The 20,000-nt window shown below is 46.0% G+C and overlaps 2 protein-coding genes and 1 long non-coding RNA gene across 3 annotated transcripts in view; 2 read left to right on the top strand and 1 right to left on the bottom strand.

Annotated features, from left to right (window-relative positions):
- The window catches only part of radil (Ras association and DIL domains), a 25,440-nt gene extending 18,142 nt beyond the window's left edge, over positions 1-7,298 (top strand). Inside the window, exons 17-22 of the mRNA XM_030352617.1 lie at positions 1-7; positions 1,342-1,604; positions 2,422-2,749; positions 3,559-3,698; positions 5,110-5,249; positions 5,518-7,298. The exon at positions 1-7 is cut by the window's left edge and continues 144 nt beyond it. Of these exons, the coding sequence (XP_030208477.1) occupies positions 1-7; positions 1,342-1,604; positions 2,422-2,749; positions 3,559-3,698; positions 5,110-5,249; positions 5,518-5,617 (978 nt within the window). The 3' untranslated portion in view covers positions 5,618-7,298. The remainder of the gene's footprint in view (positions 8-1,341; positions 1,605-2,421; positions 2,750-3,558; positions 3,699-5,109; positions 5,250-5,517) is intronic.
- An 80-nt stretch (positions 7,299-7,378) lies between these two features.
- Positions 7,379-20,000, bottom strand: part of foxk1 (forkhead box K1) — a 12,628-nt gene continuing 6 nt past the window's right edge. The window contains exons 1-9 of the mRNA XM_030352610.1: positions 19,469-20,000; positions 17,828-18,043; positions 14,430-14,628; positions 13,944-14,090; positions 12,182-12,375; positions 11,271-11,443; positions 10,639-10,905; positions 9,874-10,041; positions 7,379-9,523 (exon numbers count right to left, since the gene is read on the bottom strand). The exon at positions 19,469-20,000 is cut by the window's right edge and continues 6 nt beyond it. Of these exons, the coding sequence (XP_030208470.1) occupies positions 9,297-9,523; positions 9,874-10,041; positions 10,639-10,905; positions 11,271-11,443; positions 12,182-12,375; positions 13,944-14,090; positions 14,430-14,628; positions 17,828-18,043; positions 19,469-19,902 (2,025 nt within the window). The 5' untranslated portion in view covers positions 19,903-20,000 and the 3' untranslated portion in view covers positions 7,379-9,296. The remainder of the gene's footprint in view (positions 9,524-9,873; positions 10,042-10,638; positions 10,906-11,270; positions 11,444-12,181; positions 12,376-13,943; positions 14,091-14,429; positions 14,629-17,827; positions 18,044-19,468) is intronic.
- Positions 8,381-19,550, top strand: LOC115540941 (uncharacterized). Its single transcript, XR_003976240.1, has 2 exons — positions 8,381-8,846; positions 19,312-19,550. It is a non-coding gene; the product is annotated as an uncharacterized LOC115540941 (long non-coding RNA).

The following is a 20,000-nucleotide window of genomic DNA, read 5'->3' on the forward strand; positions in this document are numbered from 1 at the left end:
CGAACCGGTAGGGAGCACACACACACACACACACACACACACACACGGACACGGACACGGACACGGGCACAGGCACAGGCACAGGCACAGGCACAGGCACAGGCACAGGCAGACTCACAGACAGACTCACAGACAGACTCACAGACACACACACACAGACACACACAGACACACACAGACACACACAGACACACACAGACACAGACACACACAGACACAGACACACACGCACACAAACACACACGCACACAAAAACACACACAGAAACAGACACACAGACACAGACACACACAGACACAGGCACACACGCACACAAACACACACAGACACAGACACACACGCACACAAACACGCACAGACACAAACACACACGCACACAAACACACACAGACACAAACACACACGCACACAAACACACACAGACACAGACACACACGCACACAAACACGCACAGACACAAACACACACGCACACAAACACACACGCACACAAACACACACGCACACAGACACAAGCAGACACACACACACACAAGCACAGTCCCCCAACAAACATTCACATTTTGCTTTTTTTTGTGTGTGTGTGTGTGTGTTTGTGTGTGTGCTTCGTCTTAAGGACGAAAGCCCCCATTCACGGCTCAGTTGATATTTCGGAAGGTCTGTAGGGTGAAAAAGTGATGACTAGTGTCAAAATGCAACTGCAGGTTCAGCCTCTGTCTCTGTGTCTGTAGACATTGCACATTGCCTTGCCTTCTCACTCCCAGGACACCGTATACTGTGCGTACCTTTGGACAGCAACTAGGGATTAAAATGCTGAAGGATGGAGTTTTCAAACAGATAGGAATGCAAATTGATTTTTGGTTTCTTTTTAATATGCTTCTCATATTTTAATAAGCCAAAAAGCCTAGCATAAGCATGCTAATATAGCAGTATCCGGATCAATCTTGATAGTATTACAGGAAATGTACACGGTTAATATTAAGGACGTGTCAGATATTGTATTTATTCCATCTTATGATCTTTTGTACAGTTTTCTACAAACCCCACAAAACTGAACGAACCTGAGGTCGGACAGCAGTCACCCTGATCCATGTCTTGATCGACTCAAACCCACATACATTCGGGGTGTGTGAATATAACGCAGGATTTATTTTGTCCCTCATTTAATAGTTTTTTACTTCTGAGGTTTTCCATTATCCATTTCTCTCTGAAAAGGATTATCCAGAAATTGTCAATGACCACTATGACCTTGTGCTTTCCAAAGCCTTGGTGAGGCCCTCTGACCGGCCCTGATGTCTGAGGGCGGCGGGGGCTAACGCCTCCCTCTGGTCTGTTCCCACAGTGGACCTCCTGGAGAGCTTTGAGAACCACCCCCCCATCGTGCTGCCCAGCGCCGGCTTCCGGGTGGACCTGGACAGCGACTGTGTGGAGGACAGCCTCTACCGCCAGCTGCTCTACATCCGCCACTACCTGTGGGGCCTGCGCACAAAGGGCCACGGCCCGGGGCCCGGCCACGGCCCGGGGCCCGGCCACGGCCCGGGGCCCGGGCCCGGCGTGCACACGCAGTCCAACGGCACCAACACCGCAGACTGGCCGGAGGTCCAGGTCAGTGACGCACACACACACACACACACACACACACACACACACACACACACACACACACACACACACACACACACACACACACACACACACGCATAAACTCATGCACCCCTCCCATATATATAAGCACATCAAGACACACAAGCATGCATACACCCATAGAGACAGACATGCATGCACACACAAATGTATACACACAGATTACATATTTGTGCGTAATGTGTGGACTTGCACACACCTAGCCGGTAATCCCGGCCATGTGCCTCAGCAGCTGTGGGTCCTTACGGTCCTCATAATCCCCCAGATGAAAGGAAAACAATTCGCAAACAAGCAAATACTCACACACATGCACACTTACACACACACACACACATACACACACACACGTACTCACAAAAAGTTGGCATACGAGTGTGTGTATGCATGCACACATAAAGGTCACACTCAAACATGCCCACACACACACACATGGAGACCTAGACATGGTTAAATCGTGTTTAATCTGATTAGTCTTCAGGCTGTCTCATTAGTAGGAACGGCTGACTGGACCATAATCCCAAGTGTTACTGCACCCTAATGCACACACACATGCACACTCCTCTGTGCTCCTTTTCTGCTGGCATTTACAACATTACGCTAATTAAGAAGTGATGTTACATTCATGGCATATTTATGCGGAGTGCTAAAATAGCATCCGGTGCTCAAGCGGCATCGAGTGCCAAAAGGGGGTTTAATAAAGAATCAACGTCAGCGGATCCTTGGTGGGTTTCCCTGAGGCCGTAGCGCCGCCGCTCTCCATCTGTGCCCCCCCCCCCAGAGGGAGCTGCTGCCCCCCAGCCACAGCAGCCCGAGGTCGGGCCCCCCTCCCGGGGACACGGGGCCGCCGGAGCCCGCGGAGGAGCGAGCCCGGGACAGACCGCCCGGCCAATCACACAGCAGCCTCCGGAGGAACGGCAACGCCCACCACCCTCGACCAGCCAATGCGGACCTCTCTTGCCTCCTCACGCCGCCCAACACGCCCCTCTACCCCGACGGGGGCGGGCCGGGCCCCGTGCTAGGCCACGCCCCCCAGAGTAACGGCTGCATGAGCAGGACCATGGCGGAGTCCAAGAAGAGCAATGGGCTGATCACCAACGGACTGGAAGGTATGCTGGATGTGAGCAGTGGATGTGTTCTTCTCTGGTACACTGACCTTACACTGCTAGACTGGGTATATCATTTCTAATTGATTGCTATCAGAATGTTTTAGAGATATTTTCCAACTATTAGGAATCACCAGGGAGTTGTGAGATCTGAAATTCATCTAGCGTTTATCTAGCGTTTGAATTATGGTGCAACTCATTTAACACTGAAAGATGGTGAGAACGTTTCAATCTATTTTACGGCATAAGATCATACTTTATTGATCCCAGACGGGAACTTCAGGTGAAGGGTGATTGGGCTTTATCTTTGAAACACTAGAGTGTTGTTAATATCGTATCCTGTTTAGTGTTATGTTAGTTATTTTAGTGTTATGTTTGTTTAGTTAGTGTGTGACTTAAGAGTATGATCAGTTGTTCGACTATAAAATGTATTGTCTTTTGATTCAGTAACGTGTTCTGTAGTGAGTTTGACCTCTGCTGGCTCTCTTGGGTAGTGCACTCCTTGTGTTGTCTAGTCTCTGTCTGTGTACCTCTGCATGCGTCTGCTAGACTCTGTAGGCTCCTCCTCACATCCTCCCTGTGTGGTGAACACGTCCCACTGTCTTGTCCATCTGATACATGCCGGAATGCTCTAGCAGTCAGTGTGTGTTTAGAATGACCCTATAGCCAGACCCTGTGTGTGTGCACGTGTTTTATGTGTGTGTGTTTGTGTGCGTGTTTTTGTGTGTATGTCTCTGTGTGTGTGTGTCTATATGTGTCTGTGTGTGTCTGTGTCTTTGTGTGTGTCTGTGTCTGTGTGTGTTTCCCTGCAGGGTATGTTAGTGGGTGTGACTTTCCTTTCCCTGTCCCCTCCCCTGGCGCCCCTCCCCTCCCTGATGACTTGTGTGTGGTGTTTGTAGTGGAGCTGGACAAGGGGCCATATGGATTGGGCATGGGACTCATAGATGGCTTGGTAAGCAAACACACACACACACACACTCAAACACATACACATATATACACATACACACATACAGACTGTCCCCGCTCACACACTCAAACACATACACATACACACATACAGACTAACCCCACTCTGAGCGACCTTTGCACCAAACTTCCCCGTCAACAAACTCAATTAGGTTTGTTTGATCGATAGCCGTAGGTTTACAGTAAGGTTTACAGCTATGTTACATTTAGGTTTACAATGAGGTGAGAGAAAGGTTAAATCAACGTTACTGTGACACAAGGTTTCCAATTAGGTAACAGTGAGGTTACAGTAAGGTTTACAATGAGGTAACAGTGAGGTCACAATAAGGTTTCCAATAAGGTAACAGTGAGGTCACAGTAAGGTTTACAATGAGGTAACAGTGAGGTCACAATAAGGTTTCCAATGAGGTAACAGTGAGGTCCAATAAGATTTCCAATAAGGCAACAGTGAGGTTACAGTAAGGTTTACAATGAGGTAACAGTGAGGTCACAATAAGGTTTCCAATCAGGTAACAGTGAGGTTACAGTAAGGTTTACAATGAGGTAACAGTGAGGTCACAATAAGGTTTCCAATGAGGTAACAGTGAGGTTACAGTAAGGTTTACAATGAGGTAACAGTGAGGTCACAATAAGGTTTCCAATAAGGTAACAGTGAGGTTACAGTAAGGTTTACAATGAGGTAACAGTGAGGTCACAATAAGGTTTCCAAAGAGGTAACAGTGAGGTTACAGTAAGGTTTACAATGAGGTAACAGTGAGGTCACAATAAGGTTTCCAAAGAGATAACAGTGAGGTTACAGTGAGGTTTACAATGAGGTAACAGTGAGGTAACAGTGAGGTCATAATAAGGTTTACAATGAGGTAAAAGTGAGGTTATAGAAGGTAACTGTATGGTTACAGTAAGGTTTACATGAGGTTACAGTTAGGTTTATTTTGAGGTTACAGTTAGGTTTATTTTGAGGTTACAATGAAGTTACATTAAGGTAACAGTGATCACTCTGGCTCTGGCACTCACTGGCTAACCAATCAACATAATGCAGCCTCAGTGCCGGTGGATCAGCTCTGAAATGTAGGTCCTATATCAAAACCAATTGGGTAGCATGTTTGTATGTATATTCACACTATCTAGCAGACGATGTTATTGGCAGCGTAGCAGTGCAGCTCATCGAGGTGGAGAGCCTCCTTCATCATTATTTGCTCCATTCACCCACATGACTTCTATGCCGCTTAGCACTCAGCCCCTGAGGCTCAAGCTACTGCCACTGCAGTCTTTTTTCCCTGTCACAATGCGGTCAATGGGAGTGGCATCGCCCTCTTATCTATAAGAGCTCTGGCTCCAGTAAGGGTGACCAGTGGGGTTGAAGGTTCACACCGTGCGACGTCTACCCCTTGCAGCACACCCCTCTGAACGCTCCGGGGATCTACATCCGCACCCTGATCCCCGACGGGCCCGCCTCCTCCGACGGCAGGCTGAGGATCGGGGACCGCATCCTGGCCGTCAACGGGACCAGCCTGATCGGCGCGGACTACCAGAGGTGAGTCAGCGACATGAGGCCGTGACCGGCGACCCAAACACTGTAGTGTGTGATCAATCGAGGGGCACTGTCGCCATCGGTCAGACCGCATGGCCACGAATCCCCAACGCTGGTTATTCCAATCGATGGCCTCAATTGATCAGAGCCCGGAGGCGCAGACAGTGTCGCTCCTCCATCCATACGTGGTCTGTGCTGAGTGGCGTGTAACCGGACTCTCCTCCCCACTCCCCCCCCCCGTCCCCCCTCCCCGTCCCCCCCCCGTCCCCAGCGCGGTGGATCTGATCCGACTCGGAGGAGGCCGTTTGCGCTTCCTGGTGGCCAAGTCTGACCTGGAGGTCTCGGAGAAGATAAGTGCCTCCTCCTGCTAATGGCCACACTGCCTACAGACACCGACACACACACACACACACACACACACACACACACACACACACACAAACACACACACACACCAAGCACATGTTTTGTACCCACACAGCATCCAAGAGGAAACAGGAAGTGGATACTCTATGGGTGGGGGCGGGGTGTGTGTATATATGGGTCCATATTTACAAGAACACATTTTGTGTTCCAGGTTTCATTTGAATGTGCTCTTACAAGCTTGCATGTGCACACACACAGACACACACACCCACATACACATACACACACACACACAGACACAGAAACCCTAATTTAATCATGAATGTGAACATTACTCGTAGCACAATCAGGAGATTACACTCTACAGAAACTGCCGCCCCTCCCTGTATCTGTTTGGAGTCGCACAGCATGAGAGGACCATGTGATGGCAGAGTTGGATGATAGGTTGTTGTCTGTTGAGGAGGTTTAAAGCAGTGGTTCCCAAACTCTGGTCTCACTCAAGGGCCCCTGGCACTGAATAACTGTGCTGAAATGTTGCATTCAGAGGTCAATTACTGGCTCTCAGATCCAGTGTTTGCTGTGTCATGCAGTCAACACAGACAGTTATTTGCACACCATTTTTGGTGTTTTTGAGTTTGTTGTACATTGCGTTGCCTTGATGTATAAATGAGCAGCACACCGTGTGCTTAGACGCAAAAGGGGCCAATAACAAAGATCACACTTGAGACGGCATGAGCAAAAGTTTGAGAAGCGCTGCTTTGCAGCACTTATCAAACTCACACTGCGTGGTAGGACGCCAGTGTCTTTGTTCAAACCATGGCGCAAGAGTGCCCAGCGACTCCTGCAGTGTATAGCTCTTTCCTAGCGCCTAGTGGGTTGTTTCCCAGTTCCATAAGTCTTGCAGGTAGGGTTACAGCAGCCTCAAGTGGTTGTAAATGTAGGCGACCACTCTGCTGGTTTCCACATCACCTGCAGGATGATAAATAATAAAGTGAGCACTTACCAAGTGAAACAGCCTTAGTGAAACTCCAGAGTTCTAGCATTGTGGTAAACTGTCGAGAGGGAGACGACGTTTTGTATATTGAGTGTACACTTTTATGTATAAACGTGAATGTTGAAACATTGTGGAGAATAGAAGTTGGTGATAGTGAGTCTGACTATTAGAATGTTTTGATACATCGCAGTGCTCATATTTTCCGATATCTGAACATTATCATTAGACTTCTAGGGAAATATTCATAAAATGACAAAACGTTGGCTGATAAAGGTTGTGTCTGCCTGGCCTTTTTCTGTTGATTACCTTAGCTGCAAAGACAACTACTTTTACTGAATGGCACAAGTATTGTACAAACCTTCACTTTCTTTACAATTGTATATACATATATATATACATATGTTCTCTAGTTGTGTGTAAATATTTATTTGTAAATATTCTTTGTTCCATTTTGTTAGTTTGATGTTAGAAATTAATATGCGAAAGCATACGAGAACCTCCTGGAAATGGATTATCTTGTTGAACATTTTGGAACGTACATATTTTTTGATTTGAATTTATTTTTGTGTTCAATGGTTTGTATTCCTTACTGGTTTTAATGCAAGTATGTCTTGTTTCTCTCTGATCAATATTTATACTGTTTAAGGATATTGGCCCTTAAAAAATGAATTAAAATAAATAATTGAACAATCTTGACGTCTGGTTATTTGGTATACTTTATGCCCAACAAACAAAATAACTACATTATGATAATAACGAACACATCAAAGTGTGATGTCAATGAGATTTTTTTAATTTGTGCTACACAATTTTTCTTTAACAAATCACAAAAGATGAACATTTAAAAATACATATTTATATCTCTCCATTTTCCAAAATGCATAACTTTGACAGCTGGTCATAGCAAAATATTTTTTTCACTTTTTGTAAAATAGGAAAAAAGGCGTAAAACGGCCATGTTGTTTAACAGGTAAAAAGAGCAGCATACAATCAGCATACATTGCTTATGTTAAATTTAACTTATGTGCAACAACAATCATCAGATCTTGCACAGGTTTGTGATTGACAGACAGCGAAAAACAAAATAAACCCAAATTTAAAATGGATGCCTGAACAGTGGAAATTGGGACGAGTTAACGGCTGCTTGTCAAAGGTGGTGAGAAAGAAGAGAGAGAGAGAGTAATGCTGGAGGATGATCCAACAAGGGGCGGCTACTTGCAAAGGAAAAGCCATCTGAACAACTGCAGATGCGATTTACCAAAGGTCGCCAAGATAATGCAAAGAGAAAGAGGGATGGGCTGCGAGACATGAAAAAACAGTTGAAAAGCTGAGAATGGAAGCGAGTGATACCCATGAAGACATGATTGACACATGCCGAACAAATGAGAGATTTATGTGGTTGTGTGTTGGTCCCGCCCTTCCCCTGGTTACAAAAATCAAGTCAACATACGCGGCGTTATCGTTTAGCAAGAGGGTGAAACGTTTGTAGTGTAGCGGATAAGGTACTGCTCAAGAAGTGCTGTGTTAACATTCTAAAACTGTAAAGCAGTCTAAAACAAATAAAGGTTCAAATAAAATTAAAAAAACGACAACGAGAAGGTTTTTAAGGCATTTAGGATTATTACAATAATGCTTTTTTTCTTTTTTTTTTTACAAACGACTACAACCGTTCCGACCGGACTGCACCTTCTCTCCTTGTTTTTCTTTCTACACAAAACGAGAATAATTAGCAATACAACAATCAGTTTGTCTACATTAGGTTAGCTCCGTGTTCAGCGTTTCCCCCGGAAAATGTCTTAGTCAAGGTGGTCAAGGGGGAAAAGGAAGAATAAAATAAAATATAGATATTTTTTTTATTTTATTTTTTTACACATTGGTAGTCAAGGCAGGGCCCTATTGTTGTTAAGGCCTTAACCATACAGTGCTGGGGGAAACACTGGTGTTCTTCGGTCTGCTCCGTGGTCACCAGGAGGTACACCCCCTCCACTTGACGGGGGGGATGCTTTTTGCGTCCAAACTGAAACATAGCCTCTACGAACCGGCTTAATATTGATACGAAATTCTTGGGTTCGAATGTTTTTCCGATTTCTAATCCCGACACATCACCCTTCTTCCTCCTTCTCACCCTCGGTTTTCCGAGGAAGAGACTACAGTCTGGGTGTCCAACATCTGGCCACTGGGTTTGCATTGACCTCGCCTCAGTCGTGTTCCTCACACACACACACACACACACACACACAGTCCGAGAGATTTGAGAGTCACAACAGAGGGGTTGGTCGCTCCACTCCCTCCATCAGTCAGAGGTGTTGGACGGCTGGTTTCTTTGGCCTGCAAGTGGCTTTGATTTAACAACTAGGGGAGAACTGGGGGGGTAAATTAAGGAGATGGGAGGCCTGCCACGTGTCAAATGCTCCATCAGGATTAAATATCGGGTTAGGTGCACGATGAGCGAAAAAATAATGATTAAAAACGAATGATTAAAAAATAAAAAAAAACGACCAATATCTCAAATGTATCGCCTAATTCCCTTCAGTTTGAGGGGCCACCTGAAGGTTTGCGGCGGCCATGTTGCCTACAGTCCTGTCAGGGTGGGACCTGGACTGCGGCGGGGGTGATGGTGGTGCGTGTCTGTGTGTGTCGGGGGCCGGGGGTTCGCCAGGCAACCCTGGGGGAAGGGGGCGTCCTGGGTTTCACTTCCTGGGGTCGTGGAGTTGCGATATCATAGACACGATGACTGGCTGCTGGGCGGGGGCGACCACGGGCTGGGGGGGCGGGTCCAGGTCCTCCTCCATCTTGACCCTCTTGGCCTGGGGCTCGGCCAGGCCCCCGTCAGAGCCCGCGCTGGCCAGCCGGCTCACCAGCACCGGGGGGGAGCTTGAGGCCTGGGCGGCCAGGATCTGAAGAGGGCTGCTGAGGGCTGCCGGGGAGACAAAGACGGTCACTGGGTGCATTCCAGACTGGGTTACCGTGGATATCAACAACGGGCACCGGTAACTCAGCATCGTTATCAAAACTACACACCACAAGTGTAGGTCACGGTAAGGTTTCAGTGTTTGGTTCTAGGGTTTCCTATTTGATTGAGGAGATATTGATATATTGTGTGTATGAACGAAGATTATTACAATGCGAGTGCGTTGTGTTGCTCTTTAACTTTGAGAATGGGGGGCATGCACCCATCTGTCACACTGAGGGTTTTATCCTTAATAAGCAGCAGTAGCCGTGCATCAATAGTGTGTTTTAATGAGCAGCGAGGCGGCGGGACAGTACCATAGGCGTTAGCGAGGCTGGTGGCGACCACGGTGGAGGTGTGCTGTCCGTTCTGGGTGACGGGCCGCACTGGGAGCTGGTGCAGCCCCAGGGTCAGAGCTCGGCCCTCGGGACCCTGGCCGCCCGCCTCCACCACCTGCATGGGTCTCTCCCAGCTCAGCTGACCGTCTGAGGGGGGGGGCACAGGCAGAGAGGAGCCAAATAAAGCACTGCACGCAATGTGAGGAGACGCATGCACTTGCATGTGTCCCAATTTATAGATATTGGAAATGACTGCTCAGGTTTTTAGGAAATCTAATTAATTTGATTCAATTTATATCATTTCATTTTCATTGAAGTTGCAGAAGCAGCATTTAACATGTTTAATATAATATTTGTAAAAAAAAAAAAAGGCTGTATAAGCATTCATGGCATGACTAAAACTACATTTATAAAGGCTATTTCTAACAGTGAGATGGAAGGGAGTCCAAGTAATTAGAGATCAACTTTTTCAACAGTGGACATAAATGTCTAAGAATAAATTAACCTAAACATCTGATATGTACCAATTTGATCATTGCTTTAAAAAAATCTGACAGTTTGGTCTGATTTATTGGAAGTAATTTAAACTCCAAGGACTAAATCAGTTGACATATCAAAACGGCTCAAGGTTTTCCTCCAACTGATTTTATATAATTATGCATGTACTTATCTCATTCCATGGGTAAAGATGTATTTGCATAGGATTTTGATTTGAAAATAAAATGGCCCTAAAAAATGACTCACTGCTGCCCTCAACTGCCCCCTGCTGGCCGGGGATGGTAGTGCAGGCCGTGGAGATGTAACCGTTGGGGAGGTTGGAGGAGAGGGCGGCGCTGGTCACCACCCGCACCATGGTGAGGGCCGGCTGCGAGGAGCTCTGGATCAGGTGGAAGGGCTGAGCGGGACCCCCGCCCCCGGGAACCAGGGCCAGGGCCTTCCCCAGGCCCGAGGGCAGGGGGGAAGGGTGGTGGGGGGTGGCCATGATGACCGGCTGGGCGCTGACGGGAGACCCTGGGGAAGGACGAGCAAACAAAATACATCTATAAAAGAAAAAACGCATCCATGCTGAAAGAGGAGGTCCTGTCTTTAGGTCATCAGGGAGAATCAGTTTAAATAGATGTGATTGAAAAACAGGATTCATGCACATGTAGCTATTCGGACGTCAAGCACCGGCGCCAAGATCCGGTGTTTGCGGTGTCATGCAGTCAACGCACACACAGAGTTATTTGCACGCCATTTTTGGTGTTTTTGAGGTCATTGTCCATTGCGTTGCCTTGATGTATAAATGCCACATCGCCAGCTCTCTCTCTCTCAATAACCTTGCCTGGCTATGGCTGGGTGCGTGGTCCCGTCCCCCCGTGTGGGGACATGCTCACCTGGGGCGCTCTGAGAGTACCGGTACTCGGGCACGGAGGCCAGCTTGTGGGCCAGCTGCTCGTGGTGGTCGTGGGGGATGGGGGAGCCCTCCCTGCTCATGCCCTCGGGGGTCTGCAGCCCGCTGGAGGGGGAGGAGAGCAGGCCCGGGTGGGTGGGAGAGGCCGGGGCGCTCCTGGGGGGAGAGGAGGAGGAGGAGAGAGAGAAGGGGTTAGGAGGGTTGAGGTAGTGGAGGACAGAACTCTGGGTCATAAGGGTCGCCATGCGGAGCCCGAGGTACGACTGCTCGTCTATGAAGCCGTGCTCGCATGCCACAAGATCACCATCGGTCAGTTCTAGGGACTAGCTCTAGTTAAAGCACAACGACCGCCCCCCGTAGCTCTAGTTAAAGCACAACGACCGCCCCCCGTAGCTCTAGTTAAAGCACATCGACCGCCCCCCGTAGCTCTAGTTAAAGCACAACGACCGCCCCCCGTAGCTCTAGTTAAAGCACATCGACCGCCCCCCGTAGCTCTAGTTAAAGCACAACGACCGCCCCCCGTAGCTCTAGTTAAAGCACAACGACCGCCGCTACTTACTTGGTTCTATCCGGCCGCATGGTTAGCCGGGAGGGAAGCAGAAACATTGGAAAACTCATTAGGTTTTCAGCACTGAGAACTGCACTAGTATTTATTCATGCTTTTTTACCCACTTTGTTTATATTTGATGTTTTTATATAACTTTACTTATTTGGTCTGTGTGTTGTGTGCTATGTTTTCTTTTGTCAGAGTGCCAAAGACGAATATGAAAATTCAGTGGACAATGATGTTTTTTTTATCCATCCATCCATCCACACGCATACATATTTCCATCTATTAAACACGGGTCAAAACAAAGTGTTAACTCAAGGAAGTCCCCGGCCCTGACGACCCACCTGGAGGAGAGGGGTCCGAAGGGCGTGCGGAAACAGGCTACGCCTCTCTGCCGCCTCTTCCTGAAGGCCTGCTCCACAAGCTTGCTCTCTGAGGCCGAGTCCACCCGCCAGAAGCTGCCTTTGCCCGGCTCGTCCTGGGAGCGCGCCACCTTCAGGAAGTAGCGGTTCAGAGACAGGTTGTGTCGGATGGAATTCTGGAGAGAGACAGAGAACGCATCTCATTAGACACCAGGAGGTGAAGAAATCGATCAGAATGTTATTATTTATTTTTTTTGGTCGTCTTATTATTAATATAATTGTAGTTCGTCAAGATTAATAATTTTGGTCGTTTTGTTTTTGTTTTTCTGTTTATATACACAAGAGTGTGTTGTATATGTGCATCAGTGGAGGCTTCTCCATTGAGGAGAGGGAGGAAGATCCTCCCTAACATTGTTGAGAATAAAAAATGTAGATTGCCCAGACTATTGTAATGAATTAATGCCCTTAAATATGACTACTTTATTGCCTTTGAATATATAATGTTCGTTTCCCTGGGTAAAGGGACATTAGCACCCCCTATCGCCTATTGACAATTACTTCAGGGAGGAACGTCCTCCGTCAGCCTCCGTTGACTCCCATTCATTTTCCCGAAAGTACTGGCGGCCGGTGGATAACATGGGTTTCAATGGGAGAGAGGAGGAAATTCCTCTTCTGAGTGGGTGGGACCTTAAGGGGTCCGATTCGCGCAAAAATCTATCCGTCTGCGCTATGAACCAATAAGCAGGATCCCTGGATGTTGAGCAGTGTTGCCAGATTGGTCCGATTTTCCACCCAATTGGGCTACTTTTAACCATGTTAGGCTGGAAAGATTATCATTGGGCAGGAAATCTGCCCAATCTGGCAACGCTGTCGATAGCAAACCCGGTCTGCATTGCCGCGGTGCTCAGTCTGAGAGACGCAGAGCAAGTGAAATCTGCGATAGCGAGATCCTAAATGCACAATGGAAACATTGGAAACGGAGGACATTGTTAACGTCTTATTACAAAAAGCATTCCATTTACAGTTACAGTGCTGAGTTAGCGACCAAAGAAAGAGGTATACCACTTCCCAAAATCAAGGTCACCAGAAGTAATGGCAACGTCAGTGTTGTGAGTGCTACATGGTTTGCTAGGTACGCATGACTTACTGGTAGCATTACAAGCAATTGTAACTGAAAATAAACATAGCTAAATAACTTCAGTCGGTGAGTGCAAAAATAGGCCCAATGATAGGCCCAGATTTTTTGATTTACTTTTACAAATCAATAGTAGGCCTGATTTGACTAATATGCTTTGCATCCTTTCCTTCTCAAATTACAGTGATGCCACTGGTGGCTTTGTATACATTTTGTTCACATAACTCCCTCCCTGCTATTTTGTAGTTCACCAAAACACCCTGAAACAACTTGAGTCTCACATTCTTTTGCCACCATACACCAACAGTGCACGCAGGCCAATGGCAACCAAGCGCGCAGTCCTTCCTCCCTCACTTTAAAAACCACCAGCCGCCACTGATGTGCATGCATGTAGGCCTATGTCAGCAGATATGCATGCATGCATGCATGAGTTTATTTTGGTCAAGGAAAGGGATACACGGACATTCTGTGTACTGTCTGTTGATTGTTGTAGACCCATCCCAAATAAAAATACGTTTTTTTTTTTTTTTTAGAATGAATGTCGCTTCTGAATCCGGTCACAGAAAAGCAGTGCTGGCTGCGGCGGAGGCCGTGGCCAGTGCCACCCACCTGCCAGCCCTTGTCTGCGGTGCGGTAGTAGGGATAGTGCTTGGTGATGTGGGAGTAGATGCCGCTGAGCGTCAGCTGCTTGTCATGGGCCGAGGAGATGGCCTGGACGATCAGCTGGGCGTAGGAGTAGGGAGGCTTGGAATCATCCTGGACACAAAGCAGCAAACACAAAGACTCTGTGAGCGCACGCGCGCGTGTGTGTGGTTGGCAGTGGCACGCAGCTGCTTGTGTATCTGCCTGCAATCTAAAATTAAATTGTAATAATAATAATAATAATAATACATTTTGTACATTTCCCTGTCCATCCAGTTTCGGTTTCACATACATTTATTACGCATATCCTGTATGTGTATGGGACGAATAAAAACCTTTGTGTCTTGAATCTAAGTATCGAGCATTAACGTGGGCATTGTGCAGCTATTCGCCAGATCAGGTCCGGCTCACTTCAAGCCGTACAGTGTGGTACACTGGTAGTGAGGGGGTCACCTTAGGACTGTCGCTGCCGGCCGACTCCCCCCGGGGCTCGGCTCCTCCGCTGGCCTGCCGGACCAGACCCTGCCTCTGCTCCGACACTGCCTTGGCCGCAAACTCCGCAGCGAGCTGGAGGTCGGAGGTCACGTTCCGAACGAACCGGTACCCTGACGACCCCGCCCCTCGTGGGCTGGCCGGACAGGAGTTGGGAACACTGGGGAGGGGGGGCGGGATGTTGGGCCATGTTAGGAGTCATAATAATAATAATAATAATAATAATAATAATAATAATAATTAGAGCTGTCAGTTAAACGCGTTATTAACGGCGTTAACGCAAACCAAATTTAACGGCGTTAAAAAATTTAACGCGCGATTAACGTAATTATTTTATTGAAAATTATTATTATTATTTTTTTTTTTTTGGCTCAAAACAAAGAAGCAGTAGCCTGACTGCTATGTTCAAATGACATTTGTTCAAAGCAGTCGTTTATTTGCACTATAGGCTCTTTTTTTGTATCGTCCTGTTTTGATCAGTATATGCCAATGTTGTTATCAATAGAAAATCATTTGCACAAGGCAAGCCGATGCACTTCATCATGTTGATAAGAGAATTAAAATGAGAAGAATTATGGGACAAAAAAATCAAGGGATATTTAGCATAGAAAAATAATTTGCGATTAATCGCTATTAATAATAGTTAACTATGACATTAATGCGATTAATCACGATTAAATATTTTAATCGCTTTACAGCTCTAATAATAATAATAAAACAAAATGGGTACGTTTATCAAACAGACCAAAGACTACACCAACGAGCACAACAACAAAACAACGTGCTTTTAGGTCAATATCAATTTGTTTGAACTCTTCTACCAGCTTGTAAAATAATGCATTAGTGATGTTCTTCTGACGTTTCTCATTTACTGTTTGGGTCCAACAAAAAAAAAAAAAAAATGTACTTCTCCTATTCTTCTTACTGCCTTGTCAAAATCAATCATCTTGTTTTGATGGATCCTAGACAGTGATTCTCAACTGGTGGGTCGTAGAGCATTTTGATTTGTTAATTCATGTTGCCTTGGCTCAGGTTTTCCTGGAGTTAAGCCCTAATTGTTGCCATGTTTTTAACAGTAAATTAAGCCATTGTTGATAGCTGCCATATTGGTAAATAATGTTTTGTTTTTCAGTAGACTTAATGACATGTGGTTCCTCACACTAGACCTGTTGAGAACCACTGCTCCCTGATCCATTATGGGACACCAATAGCTCTTACCTAGGTACCCAAATGTATTTATATCCAGTCCAATTAGGTGTAATGAGTTTGTTACCAAGGTGCATACGTACATAAACATTCAAGCGTAAAAAGAGGTTAGGCTGAGGGAAATAACACATATTATTTGTATATATTAGCAATCCCAGCCACGGTTGAAATGTGTTCGGCAGCGAATCAGGACCGAATATCCAAAAAAGAAGAATCCCTGGGCTACACAAGTGCTATTGTGTAGGAGTGGGAAAAAAACAATAGCTTCTCATGGGAGACCAGTGTGTGTTCCTGCCATTGGCAACCGGTGTGTTACAAGACTTGAAAAAACATAAACATAACAAACGCAGGCTTTGGATTTGTATTTGGCAGCAGGCCAACTTAAGGCTGAAAGGTTGAGCCAATAAAAACAGTGCAGCCGATAACCCAATACGATTTCTGTTATCAACACGATTAATAGAATGTCTATTCATAACATTGCTTATTTACTTTATTCTTTGTGTTCATGGTTTACGACTTTGTTTTTGCACTTGTGTGCGGAATTAATCCGCCCGGTGTTTCCAATGCCTTTTGTGTGTGGACGTGATCACAACACACATTATCGAGAAAATAGACACACACACACACACACAAACACAAAACACACTCAACGCAGACAAATGATTAACCAGGCTTTATCTGCTGCTGTAGTAAGAGCACTGGCTGGATTCAATGTAAAATTGATATAACCCATGCAGACTTTGGTTGGTAGAGTAAACACTGCATGCTTGTCAATATATTAACCTTCAGCAACAGTCTCAGAAACCAAGGCCATGTGCCAGTGTGTGGACATGTGGATGCTGTTTAAAATCATGCTACAACATTGACCCCCCCCCTTCCCCGAAAACAAACCAGAGGCCCAGCAACACGTCTAATTTAGTGTGTGTGTGTATACGTGTTTGGGGGGGATGGGGGGGGGGGGGGTCGTTGAGGATAAACTGGGAGGTGTGGAGGGGGGGTTTCTGAAAAGGAAACCACGAATGGACAGAAAAAAAGTCTGCTGGCAAAACATTCTGCCTAGTGGCCAATCAGAGGGCTGGAAACCACAGCCATTCCATATAAGGAATGTACACACAAGCTCACGTTGGTGTGCACACATGATGATTTAAGAACAAAACAAGCCGACACCGGACGCACACACACCGACAATCTCATTCATTAACTTGGTTAGAATCGCTGAGCGATAGTTTGAGGAAGTTACATGCTACTTTTTAGAATGACGGTTATAGCTTTACTACTAACCCAAGCTCACAAGGGAAACTTAGTATTGTTTTGGATGTTAAACCACTGTTTGAATAATTCTTTATTCATGCGTGTCAATAGGATTTATGTATTTACACATGTAAAAATGGTTACATTACATATGTACATAATTACAAATAAATCAATATATTATCTATTTATTTTAAATAATTGTGTTATTTCACAGGACATGTTCTTAGAGAACATCTCTAAGAACATGTCCTTGTTCTAAAGGAAGCTTCAGAAACATAATCTCTTTATACTCAGAGGTGACAAGAAAAATGATTTACACCCTTAATCTTATTGGGCTCGCTTTCATCTGTCATTTCAGATGTATATTTTTCTCCACTTTGCAGTTTAATTTGAACTCGCTCCCCCATGAACTCTTAAGTTAAGTTTATTAACAGTTCATAAAATGAAATTAATTCTTACATAAATACTATAACTTTGAATTAGGTATTAGCACAACCGTATGAGGCAAAACAAACATTGCTTGCTATGCTAGTTTTTAATACAAGTTTCCTTTCCTAGGTCGTTACTCGCCAGGAACACCGGTGTCATGAATGTCACAATGGCCTAAGAATTTAGGGGAATGGTGTTCATTATTGACCAGAAAATTTAAAAAAAGTCGTCTGGTAATACAATTCAAAAGAAAAGCCAAAGAAGGCAAGCGACACATAATCGCTGTTATTAGTGTTTCCCTTTTGGATTATCACAATGGGAGTCTAATCCAACATCACACTTTTCATCTCAACAACAGATCCCCTAACCTCCACCATTGGCATATCCTTTGGAAGTGCGTGTGCGTTTGTGTGTCCGCGCCAACCGGGATAGCATCCCCATAGCAACACAACAGTCTGCCCGGTCCTTACCTGAGGGTGCCCGTGGGAGAGGGCAGCGGGGAGCCAAAGGCCCGGATGTGGTCCTCGTGCTGCTGCATTGTGGGAATGGTGATTTTGAGCGGGGAGATGTGGGGCAGCAGGGAGCGCGGTGCCGGAGAGGGGTGCTCCTTCTCCCCCTGCAGCTCGGGCTCCAGGAGAGACATAAACTGGATCTTTATCACCGTGCTGGGGAACCGGAACACACACCTGAAAGAGCACACGGAGGGGGTGTGGATGACAGGGATGTCTAGAAGACGTGTGGCACGTATAGCACGTATAGCAGTTGTGTATCAGCATCATGAATGGTGGACTCGGTTTCGTGGGGTTGTCCGAATTGTTATGACAGCTTGTTGTGGTAACAACACCAAAATGGACAATCCCAAAACACCATTACTATTTTACAATTGTCGTTCATATTAATTTTAAACGTTTAAGTTTTCCGGCTTTATAATAGGCCCTCTTATATAAATCTATTTATACATCTATATATAAATCTATATCTATCATATGTATATACATCATAGATATATATAGATACATAAATATCTGATGGATCCAAAAGAGAGCAGCAGGTGGTGTGTGCACGATGTGTAGTTATTGAGACAGGAGTGAATAGAATAAATACTGAATGAAGTCATGACTCATGACTGGTGTGTAGCTCCATTGGTAAAGCATATGGCATTAACCCTGCCAGGGTTAGGAGTTCAATTACCGCGGGGGCCACCCATGATATATGGTAGTATGCACTCAAGTGCTGCAATACGCTTTGGATTAAAAAATATATTTTAAAAAAGGGCATATTGTAAAGCCTGAAACCAAGGCTAATATCCTCCCGACCTGCAAATCCGCATCGCACAAAAACAACTTAAAAATATCAATGATAATCGTAAATAGTAATAGATTTTTGACATGTGTGCGTCTGCTCTTTACTGAATTGAGCGCCTGTCATACCAGTTTGTACTTCCTGATCACATAGGGACACACCTCCAAATAAACCTCGAGACCAATCAGAAAACATGGAGGCCCAAGCACCGTATCCCCCTCCCCCACACGCACCCCCACCAAACAACTCTGTAGGCTCAGTAAGTAAGACTGTGGTGATTAGAGAAAAGTATAAACACAAAGCGCTGAAATACTGATGGTGGGCCCGCACAAGACGATTCAGACCTAAGATCTCGTAGTGCTCTGATGGGTTACTTTGTAGAGTATATTATGACGCGAGCTGTCAAGGGTGTGTTTGTTTACATTTAGTGTTTACAAAACGGCGACACGTTGACCAAAAGTACAGTCAAGCATTTACGAAGTAAAAATAGGAACATATCAGAAGCCAATAGGTTTGAAATAGTGACGTAGAAATTTTAGAATGCAATCTTGAAACATGAATGCGTGAGCGTCTATTTTGGAAAGATCCAGCTTGTCAACCGCACCTTTCAAAGTTTGGCATTTAGCTATGCCTGTTAGCAGGCCACATGTAGCACACACACACACACACACACACACACACACACACACACACACACACACACACACACACACACACACACACACACACACACACACACACACACACACACACACACACGCTTAGCTACAACAACTAGCGACCATGCTAGGCTAGCCAAGTTGACTCACTCTCGGGGTAGCTGCAGTGGCGGTGCCCCTCTCCGCTGAAACACCCCGTCAACAAACACGCCATTCTTCCCGAGACAGCGAAGCAAAAAACCGCTCGACTCGTCATATGTGACTTGTAGGTGCCGTCGAGAGATAAAGCTTGAATGACCCATGTTAATGTCCACAGAGCCATGGGACGAGTTCCGGCCTATGGTGATTGTCCTCTGGCGCATGACAAACTCAAAGTCCCGGCCTTCGAGTCTGGCCAGGGCCTTCATATGGGTAGAGAGTCGAACTGGTAGAATTGTGGTCCCTCGAGTTCCCATAACCGGGGAAGTTGATATGGAAAGAGTGGACTGGTACGCGTGTGTTATCCCGACGCGCACCGGACTGCAAGGTGCGGACTGCAAAGCCAGGAGGGCTCGAGCTCCCGTGTCGTCCCGGTAGTCTGCCATCTTCTTTCGGGGACCTATATACACTTCTCACACTGAGTTGCAACGTGAGAGTTTTTCGGCCAGAGCACTCTGCTAACACCGTGGCTGTAGGAACAACA

This window comes from Gadus morhua, chromosome 3, assembly GCF_902167405.1.
Source record: "Gadus morhua chromosome 3, gadMor3.0, whole genome shotgun sequence".
Classification (NCBI taxonomy): domain Eukaryota; kingdom Metazoa; phylum Chordata; class Actinopteri; order Gadiformes; family Gadidae; genus Gadus; species Gadus morhua.